Raw genomic sequence first — 12,802 nt, 5'->3', positions numbered from 1 at the left:
TCTAGTGAATATTGTTATTGTTGGTCCATGCAGGATTCTTATTGTTGACTGGGATGTACATCATGGCCAAGGAATTCAGTACATATTTGATGAAGATCCAAGGTTTGTCAATTTTTCAGTTTTGCATATTTGAGGCAACTTTGACTATATTTTTATCAAAACACTCGTATTTTTGGAAATGAGTTATAACATTATCTTTAATCGAAATCAGCAAGTCCTAACAATAGTTCACCTGCTGATTTCATTGAAATGAAAATACAAACAGATGATCCTCCTAATACTAGAAAATGCATCTCTGCATCTGTCCACTTCTCTATATATAAGTCTGTATATATTCATACATTGTATTACTAATATGCACTATGTTCAATAAATACTCCATATGCCATAAGCAGTTACCGTATGTCCTGTTGGTAAAGTGTTGTCAGTATGAATAGATGAGTGCATATTGTTTCTTAATCACTGCAGGAAGAGATACAATAATCATCATCATCATCATCAAAGTATGGATTGTTTAGGTTTCAATCCCAGGTGACAGCAGGATTGAAGAGAAACAACTGGAAAAGCTGGCACGATATGAGGATTTAAAGATTGAATTGCAAAAACTTTGGCACAAGCCAGTCAAGGTGGTCCCAGTGGTGATCGCCACACTGGGTGCAGTGCCTAAAGACCTTGGCCTGCACTTAAACAAAATCAGCGCTGACAAAATTACTATCTGCCAGCTGTAGAAGGCCACCTTAGTGGGAGCTGCACGCATTATTCACCGATACATCACACAGCCCTAGACACTTGGGATCCAGTACAACAGCCAGCAGAGTGTCTGCTGTGGACTCATCTTGTTGTGTTTCAAATAATAATAATAATAATAATAATAACAACAACAACAACAACAACAACTTTATTTTTATACCCCGCCACCATCTCCCCGAAGGGACTTGAGGCAGCTTACATGGGCTAAGCCCAAACATAACAGACATAATAAAACACATCAAATAAAACCAGTCAATAAAAACATATCAATAACATATCAAACATGGATGGAATAAAAACATGGATATCTGCTGCCTCTTTGTGCAACAATCTTCTTGTACACACACCCAGCTTTACAGTGCAAGGCACAGAAAAGTAACTTCTCTTGGGATCCATCTTTGCCTGTTCTGTATAAAGCTAATCACTAGACATGTCCAAAAAATTGCTTTGAATCGTATATCGGAATTATTTCGGATTGTTCTCGCTTTTTGATACGCATTCCGAGACATTGTCTCACAGCGCAACCAGCAATGTAATTCGAACCATTGTTGGCCCATTCTCTAATTGTCTCTTAATGTTTCGTTAATTCCCCCCCCCCCCCCCCGCAAAAAAGAATTTTTAATATATTTTAAAAAATATTTTTTTAAATTTTTTTGTTTCTGCAAACTACCTTGAATGGGAGCTTAGCGCAGCCTAACATGGCTGCTGCTCCCCGGCCAATCAGAAGCTTCCATGATGGACGCAAAGGTGGGGGCTAACGTCCTCTGCGTCCACATGGAAAATTGCCATACAAGCCCGGTGTGTAGCGATTGCGCATGCGCGTCCGCCATTTTAGAAACATTTAGAATCATTACGAATTTTCGAAAATATCCGAAATTTTTGGGTGAAAAAATCGGAAATACTTTCTATATAGAAGCGCCAGCGCCCCCTACTTTAGAAACGAAAATTGAAACATTTTTTTCATTGATCGGACATGCCTACTAATCACTCCTTTCTTAGGAAGAAAACATTGAATTCCCCCAATAACTCTCTGTAATGTTATATTTGTAAAAAAAACTGTTAGGTGCTATAGGTAAAGGTAAAGGTTTTCCCCTGACATTAAGTCTAGTCATGTTCGACTCCTGGGGACATGACTCTGGGGGTTGGTGCTCATCTCCTTTTCTAAGCCGAAAAGCCAGCGTTGTCCATAGACACCTCCAAGGTTATATGGCCAGCATGACTGCATGGAGCGCTGTTATCTTCCCACCGGAGCGGTACCCATTGATCTACAGTAGAGTCTCACTTATCCAACATAAACGGGCCGGCAGAACATTGAATAAGCGAAAATGTTGGATAATAAGGAGGGATTAAGGAAAAGTCTATTAAACGTCAAATTACGTTATGATTTTACAAATTAAGCACCAAAACATCATGTTTTCCAACAAGTCTGCCACTTGTTTGGTAGTGTGGATGCATTTGTGTTGTTGTTGGGCATGTTGACATGTTGGGCATGTTGCCTAGAGAAACAGCTGTGGATCTGGACGGGAGGCAGACTACGTTGGATAATACAAAATGTTGGATAAGCAAAAGTTGGATACACGAGACTCTACTGAAAACATTTGCATGTTTTTGAACTGCTAGGTTGGCAGAAGCTGGGGCTGACAGTGGGAACTCACCCCACTCCCCAGATTCAAACCACTGACCTTTCAGTCAGCAAGTTCAGCAGCTCAGCAGTTTAATCTGCTGCGCCACCAGGGGCTATAGAGTTGTATAATTGTAGTCCCAAATTGTACTCCAATGAAATAATCTTCCTTGGAGGTAAAATATCTCAAGGAGTGAAGTCCCAATCTTTTCCTTCCCCTGTTTTCGAGTTTATTTTTACTTTGTCATTGTTTGAAGAATTTCTGGCTTATGCCATAAGGACCTTATTAAACAAACTTATTTTCTGGTTGGGCTATGTGTAGACCATTGGATAGAAAATGGGGCTTTAAAATTAGTTTATTTGGATCTTGCCTCAGCTGTTTTCATGCCAGGTGAATTTGCAGACCCAATGTTGAAAGTGGTTTCTTTACTTGGTGTAATGACAATCAGCCAGTAATGCTTGATTTTGTACATGCTTAGTGTGTGGTGCTTCAAATTATTTCTGGAGTTTTAGACATGACAGGCAGCATAGAACAACTCCAGACACTCTATACTAATATCACTAACCATTTTTTTTCTATTTCTTGTTGCCAGTGTTCTCTATTTTTCCTGGCATCGATTTGAGCACCAGCAGTTCTGGCCTTCTCTCAAGGAATCGGATTATGATGCTGTTGGACAGGGAAAAGGGAAGGGATTCAACATAAATGTACCTTGGAATAAGGTGAATGTCACATGATCTCATAACATAATAATGCAAATGCTATGAATTCTAACAATCATCAATTGTGTGCAAGATTACAAGAAAGAAAGAACATAGCCATTGTACACATTCAGTGTGTAGCCGAGATCCTACTCTCTTAGTAGCATGGATAATGCAATGAAAACATTATCACTCTTCTCCTTGTGTGTTGGAACATTAAATATATGCATTTTGTTTCAGAGTACAATAAGACTCCTATATCTGTAATACATTCTTGCCTGGACCACAGTTATCTGAAACCAGAGATATGACCTGCATTTTTCCTGTGTTTATCTTGTATTTTAATAGTATTTTATCACTCTCTTTTAAGCATTTTGTAATCCACCTCAAGCTGCAAAGAGAGATGGGTAATAAAAGTATTATTACTATTATTTTATTATGACACAGCAAACAAGATAGATATGCTGGATTTTGTATCAAAATCACAAGTCGAACACTTCCCAAGTGTCTAGAACTGTGTGATGTATTTTCGGATGATGCGTGCAGATCCCAGTAGGGTGGCCTTTTGCAGTTGGCAGATCATAATTTTGTCAACGTCTATCGTTTCCAAATGCTGGCTGAGATCTTTTGGCACGGCACCCAATGTGCCGATCGCCACCGGGACCACCTGTACTGATTTCTGCCAGAGTCTTTGAAGTTCAATCTTGAGGTCCTGATAGCGGCTGAGTTTTTCCTGTTGTTTTTCATCAATGCGACTGTCACCTGGGGTGGCAACATTAATGATCCAAACCTTTTTCCTTTCCACAACTGTGATGTCTGGTGTGTTGTGTTCCAGAACTTTGTCAGTCTGGATTCGGAAGTCCCAAAGTATCTTTGCGTGCTCATTTTCCAATACTTTTGCAGGTTTGTGATCCCACCAGTTCTTTACTGCAGGGAGGTGGTACTTGAGGCATAAGTTCCAATGAATCATTTGGGCCACATAGTTGTGTCTCTGTTTGTAGTCTGTCTGTGCGATTTTCTTACAGCAACTGGGGATATGATCAATGGTTTCGTCGGTTTACTTGCACCGTCTGCATTTTGGGTCATCAGCTGATTTTTCGATCTTGGCCTTCACTGCATTTGTTCTGATGGCTTGCTCCTGGGCTGCAAGGATCAGGCCTTCTGTCTCCTTCTTCGGGGTCCAATTCGTGAGCCATAGCCAGATCTTCTCCTTATCAGCTTTTCCTTCAATTTTGTCAAGGAACTTTCCATGCAATGTTTTGTTGTGCCAGCTGATATTATTATTATTATTATTATTATTATTATTATTATTATTATTATTATTTTATATATAAAATCAGCTGGCTTCTGGTCCCAGCCTACCACAACGTTGTGCTAGACAAGTATCCTCTCAAGGATTTGTTAAATCCTCCATCATTGCTATATAGCAGCTTGTGGAGAAGCATACCATGAAGTCATCTGGAAGATCTAGAAAATTCTTAGGGAGACAATTTTTCCATTGAATTCTGTGGTTACAGGGGGTCTTATTGTATGCATTTTGTATTTGATCCTTTTGGTAATTATAGGACCACAGTTCTTCCCAGCTTCCCTACTTTTAACTCATTTTCCATCTGTCTTCATGGCATTGCAAGACTATTTAACATTTTCAATGTTTTCTTCATTGGTTTTGCAGGTCGGAATGGGAAATGCGGATTATGTTGCAGTATTTCTTCATGTATTGCTCCCATTGGTTTTTGAGGTAATTTTTCGTTCTGATTTTAAAAAAATAAAAGTGCAGCACTTGCCTGAATAAAATGTGTCTTGAACCCACCGAAGCACATCCCTTCTACTGTCATTTTCAGAAATAATATTCAACCAAAGTAATTATTTTTAAAGGTTATGCTGCTGTTTTAAGAAAAAGCCGTCTGCACAGGCAATGAAAGCTGTCAGATAAGAAAAGACCAACTGGTGTATCGACTAGGGAAATAAACAAACGTATAACTGAGGAGAACAAATAGAGACTTTGAGGTGTTAATAACGTGAGGGCTGCGTAGAATTGGAAGCTCATTCTCTTAGTAGAGGCGTCAGACAAGGTGTAACCTTGGGGAAGGTCCCTGGGCTAAATGTTGAGGAGTGAGCTATGCGTATGGAGAAAAGAGATCATGTTTAAGACTGTCACAATTCTTTCCCTTTCTATTCAAAACATTGAATTGCATGCAATGCCACGATCCCCATCCACAACTGGAATACCTTAAATAAATGATTGCATCTCGGTTCTAGGGGTGCATCTACAGTCACCTCCACATTTGTGGTCTTGACTTTTGTGGATGTGATTATTCATGGATTTGTTTTTAAAATGTTCTCTCTGGGGATCTCTAAGTCTTCCGGTGTGACTCTTATGGTCAGCTCATTTGGAAGTTGTATAGATTTCTAAAGAGAGCACCTTTCTAGGGATCTCTTGGTCCTCCAATGCATTTCTGTGGTCTACGTCTAGCAAACACTGATCATAGAATCATGATGGAAGATGTGAGGGTTTATAAAAGAGGCACCATGATGTGGTGAGTTGATTGGAAAAGGCATGTGGCGACAGCTGATTGGCTGAGCTAGTCAGGAGCCAGAATTCTGATGCTGAGGCAAACGATTTTAACTGCCACTTTCATCTCAGAGAGGGAGGAGAGGCTGACTTAAAATGGTCAGGGAGGAAATGGCTGCCATACTCTCCAAAGCCTAGTTGTTTATAAGGCAAATGAGGAATATTTAAAGGAACTGTTTATTCCCATGTTCTCTGTGTGAATTCAGAAAGACTGTTGTATATTTTGTTGCCCTGTTTGAACTTTTGAACTTAAGTAAAGATACTGTTATTTGTTGCACAAGCCTGAGTGACATTTTATTATACTGCAGGGTTTATCTTGATTCAGAAACTGTGGTAAAGCTTCTATTTATTTATTTATTTCTACAACCATCAACAGAAGACTTAGAAATTCCTAGAGAGATGTTCTCTTTTGTTGTTGTTTATTTGTTCAATCACTTCTGACTCTGTGACCTCATGGACCAGCCCACGCTAGAACTCCCTGTCAGTCAGCCGTCACCACCCCCAGCTCCTTCAAGATCAAGCCAGTCACTTCAAGGATAACATCCGTCCATCTTGCCCTTGGTTGGCCTCTCTTCCTTTTTCCTTCCATTTTCCCCAGCATCATTATCTTCTCCAAGCTTTCCTGTCATCTCATTATGTGGCCAAAGTACTTCATCTTTTCCTCTAATATTCTTCCCTCCGGTGAGCAGTCGGGCATTATTTCCTGGAGTATGGACTGGTTGGATCTTCTTGTGGTCCAAGGCACTCTCAAAATTTTCCTCCAACACCACAGTTCAAAAACGTTTATCTTCTTTCGCTCAGCCTTCCTTATGGTTTCGCATCCATAAGTTACTATGGGGAATACCACTGTTTTAACTATGCAGACCTTAGGTGCCAGTGTGATGTCTCTACTCTTCACTATTTTATTGAGATTGGTAATTGCTCTCTTCCCAAGAAGTAAACATCTTCTGATTTTCTGGCTGCAGTCTGCATTTGCAGTAATCTTCGTGCCTAGAAATGTAAAGTCTGTCACTGCCTCCACGCTTTCTCTCTCTATTTGCCAGTTATCAGTCTTAGAGTCTAATCAGTCTAGTTGTTCTCTTAGATTTTTAAAAAAGCAATTTCTTTATTTGTGGTTTTTCATGGGGGCCCTGTTGACCCAATCCTAGTAAATGTTGAGGTCTGGCTGTACATTGTAGCATTCATGCAATTTTACACTACCTCCACTGCCATAGCTCAATGCTATGGAATTTGTAGTTTGGTGAGACATCAGCACTCTTTGGCAGAGAAGATGGAAGACCTTGGTAAAACCACAACTCCCATAGCATTGAACCATGTGAGTTAAAGTGGTGCACTAGATAAAACAGCACCATAGAGGTTCCCTCAAACCATTCCATGTTTTCCTTTTTTTCTTGTTATGCTTTCAATAGTCACCTTCCTGAAACCAGATGTTTACTGGTTGTTTTTTTTTTAATGGATACTCCATGTGATCTTAAAAGCAGTGTAGTTATCCCACACCCAATTTGGCTGTCCATCATTGTTTTATATTATCACTTTCCCATAGTTTTTCTCCCAAGATTAAAAAAGGACAGGAGAGGGCAGAGGAAGAAAGAATAAGAGGGAAGCTCCGTCTCTGTCCACAGCAGCATGCAACTACTCCTAAACAGTGCTCCCTCCAGGAAATATTAAGACCATTGTGATTTAAGGGAAGTCTGAGTTCTAAACATGATGAGTAACAAGGATTAGAAATGCTTTTGAGTAAGGCTTTGGCTAGATGCTACCAATCAGAGTAGATGATAATGTGTGAGATGGAGCAGTGATCGAATGTGATTTTTTAATGTACTGTATAGTGCTGGGAACAAAAGACATTTAAGACTATTCAGTCCAGTTTAATAATCATATGCCAGTGAAGCATGTTCAAATTTTAGAATTTTAATGCATTACTGGAAAATGTCTCTAGCTTCATCAGAGTCTGCCGCAGTTAACTGCTTAGAACAAATAACTGCATATAACGAAGTTCTGCATATAACTGCATATAACTTGGAAGTGTTATTCCTGCTTAATTGTATGGTATTTACTTTGAAAGTAGTTGTTATACTCCAGAAACTTCATTTTTGTGGCTGTCACAAACTATGTTGAATTGGTTGAAACTCTGTGAGTTATTCATTGAAAAACTATACCAAAATGAGCAGCAGTTTATAAACCTTTTCCATGTTTTTATTCTAGAACCAATTAGGAAATGACATTTATAACCCAGGAACAAAAATTATGTTACGTAGTGTAATGCATTGAAAGCATTGTTTGGAATTTGTTTTTGTTTTTTAAAAATAATAGTTTGATCCAGAGCTTGTTTTGGTCTCTGCTGGTTTCGACTCTGGAATTGGGGATCCAGAGGTAAGCCGTTCTTTTAATCTACCTCCAAATATAATTCTCCCCGGGTTTAGTTTTAAAACGACCTTTTGTATAAGATCGGACAGAGACGTTTCACATTTGAAGTATTCATTTCTTTGTTTCCTCGTTTTCTAGGGTCAGATGTGTGCTACACCTGAATGTTTTGCCCACCTTACTCATTTCCTAATGCATCTAGCAAAAGGAAAATTGTGTCTGGTTCTAGAGGTAAGATTGAAATAATATTTAGAATAGAATCCCCAGACTTTTGCTATGTATACTTCAAATACTATATTCCAGTTACGCAACCTGTGGATTGGCAGCCAGACACATTACAAGAGGCAGACATCTCCTCAATCTATCTGTTTGTCTGAATATCTTTCCATCTATCTATCTTCAGTTTTATATGGCATGAGTGAATGCAATCAAAATAGAAGATGGTCAATATTTGCTAGTATTTTTCTCCCAATGGAGATCATTTACAGTGGCCCATCTCCTTCCATTAAATTGAGAGGCAGAACTTTTGCGAATTAATCAAATGAGCTGGGAGCATTTCCCTTTAGTGCTTGCCCTGCATACTCAGGAATTATTCTCTATTATTTTGGGCCCTGCAGCCTTTTAAAATGAGATTTCCTTGTCTTGCATTTAGAAGAGGAAGTGACTTTTTAATTAAAGATCCCTGATGGCTTACCTTAGACATAAGTATGTGTGAACATACCCCAGTCATCTTTTCCACTTTTTTTTCTGGCATTGTCAACATGGAAATATTGACACTCGCTAGATCTTTGACTCTCACTGTTCTGTCGTGGTGAAACCATGACAGAGATTTTCATTGCGTTTTAGCAAAAGGGTAGTGAACATTTATCCTTTCAGATGTTTTGGACTTTCTAGTCATAAAACCCCCCAGCAAACATGCCTAATGGTAATTCCCATACTAAAGGTGTACACTAGTAGCAAAGTACTGCATAAACATGATCGATAACACAGCTCAACCAAACAAAACCTTGATGTCTTGGTTTTTAGTCCTTTTCCTGGAATTATTTGAGATGCAGATTCAGAAAATTGCATTGGATAGACTGCATTAGTTCTAATTCCTTGGATATGGCTATCATGGTTTTCTCTGGGCAAGCAGATGAAGAGTAGCACATGGCATGTGTTCTATATTAAAAACTAGAGCTTATAAAGGAAAACTAGTAGCATTTTTGGAGCCAGCAAGTCAAATATACCCAGAAACAGAGCTAACATGTGAGACACCAAAATGTGTGTTGGCCAGTGTCATCAACCCATAACTCACATTAATGATAACATTTCAGATGATGAGGATAATGGTGGTGATTATATGATAAAAACAACATTTAGATCACACTTTTCTGTCATAGAACTCAGGGATGCATACATTGGGATTTCCAGGTAATCTATCCTGACACTATTTAAACACAGTAAGGTGCTTTTATTAGATGCCTTCAAACCATCTTTGGACATTGTTACATACATGACCATATGTTTGGATTATGCTAACGACAAAATTGTGATACTGCAGTATCTTCTTTGTTTTTATTTATGTGTCTGATTTGTCCCCTTGTGCCTTACATCCATTACTTTGCACCTAGGGTGGATATCACCTGAGGTCACTCTCTGAATCGGTTTGCATGACTATAAAAACTCTGCTTGGAGATCCGTTGCCCCGTTTGTCTGGAGAAATGGCACCATGCTTAAGGTATATGTTTGCATGTCTGCATGTGAAAAGGCTCATATACATGCAAGTGCATATGAAACTCAGATTAAAGCATTCCACACCCCATTGATTCTAGATGACGAATTAATCTTGTGTTTAGGTAGCCCTATTGAGGCATTAGAAGTCGGTTTACTGTACACATATGAGAAAAGAGATTTACCTCTTCATCAGAGCTTCCTTTGGAAGGTAATGGCTCCCCAAGCACAGAGAACGTTTTCCTTTTTTAAAAAGTTCTCCTTTACGCTTGGTTGCTGACACAAATGAAGATAGAAGTCTCGGAGCTAGAGCATTCTCCCTTCTTGTGTGTGATAGATATATTTGCCTCCTAACATTGCCTAAGTTGAAATCAGTGACTTCGGATTTAGCTTGGGCTACACTGGACCTCATATTTGTGAGTGCTGTTTTGGGAAAATAAGCCTGTCCTTTAAATTAAGGTTTCATAGTTAACAACACAAACCAGGTATTCTAAATATGAGGGAGACCATTGAAATCAAGTTATACAGAAAGTCCCCAAGTTACGAACAAGATAGGTTCTGTAGGTTTGTTCTTAATTTGAATTTGTAGGTAAGCGGAAACAGGTGCATTTTTAATATGTAACTCCATCCGTGTGTGTGTGAGAGAGCTTTGGAAAGCAAAAGGAACAGTTAACACCATTGTGGTGTTTGTTTTGCTGTATGTGCCCGTGTTCAGAAGTTTTCGCCTCACTTTCTGTCCCTGTGATAATTGGATTTTGGAAAATATGGCTTGTTGTCGAAACAAGGATTGGCAAGCTTAACCTTTCCCCCCATGATGACTCTTTTAAGCATGAATTTCCCTAGAAATAGGGTAGATTTGTGGATCATGTGATTAATTCTGATGGTATTGTTTTTAAATGTTTTTGTGTTGTTAATTGTTTTTATAATTCCGTTTTAAATGTTTATTTTATTGTACTCTGGTTTTAAAGACATTGAATAGCTGCCGTTGTGTAAAACCACCTTGAGTCCCCTCCGGGGTTGAGAAAGGCAGGGTAAAAGTACTGTAAATAAATAAATAAATAGATTTCTCTCACTTCCTGTTGTCTCACCCCTGTTTGTAACTATGATTCATTTGTAAGTTGGATTTTGTAACTCAGAGGCTGCCTGTACCCTTAAGTAGAGGCTGGATGGCCATCTGTGGGGGGTGCTTTGAATGCGATTTCCTGCTTCTTGGCAGGGGGTTGGACTGGATGGCTCATAATAATAATAATAATAATAAAACTTTATTTATAACCCGCCACCATCTCCCCAATGGGGACTCGGGGCGGCTTACATGGGGCCATGCCCAGACACCATACAATATAACAAAATAAAACAATATATCATAACACAATATAATAGTACAAAAATAATCATATACATTACAACACAGATCAGAGCAGACAGGGCGGGCCACATGAACATTTAATTAAAAACTCGGGAGAGAGAGGCATATAAATAAAGAGAACAGGGGTATAAGATGGAACAGTCCAAACAGTCCAAAGAATAAAAGGTCTCTTCCAACTCTACTATTCTATGATTCTAGGTCATGTGTATTATTTCTGATCTGGTCCTTGTTCGTAAAGAAGTGGTCCTGTGCCGGGGGTTGGTTTTTAGTTTATGGCTTCACTGCACTGGCATTTCCCATAACCCAAAGTGATGTTTTGATGATGTTCAGAGTGGATATTCTTACTGTTCCAAAGTGGGGATCTTCCCAAGATTAATTTAAAATCTATTCCTATCCTCTTGGGTGTTAGCTACCATTATTACTCCTATTTGGTGTCATTCCATATTTGGGAAGCCTGCCTTCTACTCTGTCATTGAAGGCCCCTTCCACATAGCTGAATAAAATCCCACATTATCTACTTTGAACTGGAATATATGGCAGTGTGGACTCAGACAACCAAAGCAGATACTGTGAGATTTTCTGCCTTGATATTCTGAGTTATATGGCTGTGTGGAGGGGCCCTAAGTTACTTAAACCCAGAACAAAATCCTGAAGTACATCACTTGTCACTTATTTCAAGAATTAAGTGCATTGTCTTCATTTTCCATTACAAATTTCCAGGAAAAGAAGAAACAACTATAGCAAATGGGCACAAATATACAGTAGTACCAGTCTCTGACATATTAGTGGGTGGGAGGATGCTAGTTCCCCACGTCAGATAGATTGGGAAACACTGGAGGAATGCTTAATAGTGATGGATTGGGATTGATTCAAGTCCACACTTGCTTTTAAAACTCACTGGACAACATTGGAGGGCCCTTCCACAAAGTCATATGACCCAGAATATCAAGGCAGACAGTCCACAGTATTTGCTTTGAACTGGATTATTTGAGTCCACATTGCCATATAATCCAGCTCAATGTGGATTTTATACAGTTGTGTGGAAGGGGCTGGATTCAGCACCCTGGAGAGTTACAGGAGCTTATTGAAGAAAAACTGTCTTAAAGTGTAATTTACTATCTATTAAATAAACAATAGTTCTCTTGGGTTGTTACGAGTTTTCTGGGCTGTTTGACCATGTTCCAGAAGCATTCTCTCCTGATGTTTTGCCCACATCTATGGCAGGCCTCACAACTTCTGAGGATGCCTACCATAGATGTGGGTGAAACGTCGGGAGAGAATGCTTCTGGAAGATGGCCATACAGACTGGAAAACTCAGTAATTCCGGCCATGAAAGCCTTCGACAACACAATAGTTCTCTTTTTATGTTTTGTATCTTTGTAAGTAGCTGGTGCAGAGTCAATTGAAAAATAATAATGTAGGAATTGGATAGTTACTTATATCTGAATATCCATTTACAGATAATTTTTATCTTTTGTGCAGTGCACTAGAATCAATCCATAATGTGAGAGCTGCACACAAGACATACTGGAAATGTTTGCTGCATGAAGGTAATGGCAGACTAGTTTATTTCTTTTCAAATGTGATGCAATTGATAACATGAATGTATTGAATACAATATGACCTCCGTATCCACTAGGCTAGTTTCCACAGTTCCAGGGTGGCCCTAGATATTCCTAGCCCAAACATCCTTCATTTCAATAGGGTTTGCTATTTA

General features: G+C 39.1%; 1 protein-coding gene across 2 annotated transcripts in view; it reads left to right on the top strand.

Annotated features, from left to right (window-relative positions):
- The window catches only part of hdac10 (histone deacetylase 10), a 46,212-nt gene that overhangs the window by 15,181 nt on the left and 18,229 nt on the right, over positions 1-12,802 (top strand). For both annotated transcript variants that reach the window (XM_062982290.1, XM_062982289.1), the window contains exons 7-13: positions 34-102; positions 2,965-3,091; positions 4,743-4,808; positions 7,956-8,015; positions 8,148-8,237; positions 9,620-9,726; positions 12,568-12,635. In XM_062982290.1, coding sequence (XP_062838360.1) covers positions 34-102; positions 2,965-3,091; positions 4,743-4,808; positions 7,956-8,015; positions 8,148-8,237; positions 9,620-9,726; positions 12,568-12,635 — 587 coding nt within the window. The remainder of the gene's footprint in view (positions 1-33; positions 103-2,964; positions 3,092-4,742; positions 4,809-7,955; positions 8,016-8,147; positions 8,238-9,619; positions 9,727-12,567; positions 12,636-12,802) is intronic.

This window comes from Anolis carolinensis, chromosome 5 (genome assembly GCF_035594765.1).
Source record: "Anolis carolinensis isolate JA03-04 chromosome 5, rAnoCar3.1.pri, whole genome shotgun sequence".
Classification (NCBI taxonomy): domain Eukaryota; kingdom Metazoa; phylum Chordata; class Lepidosauria; order Squamata; family Dactyloidae; genus Anolis; species Anolis carolinensis.
This window is presented reverse-complemented; position numbering and strand designations above follow the sequence as displayed.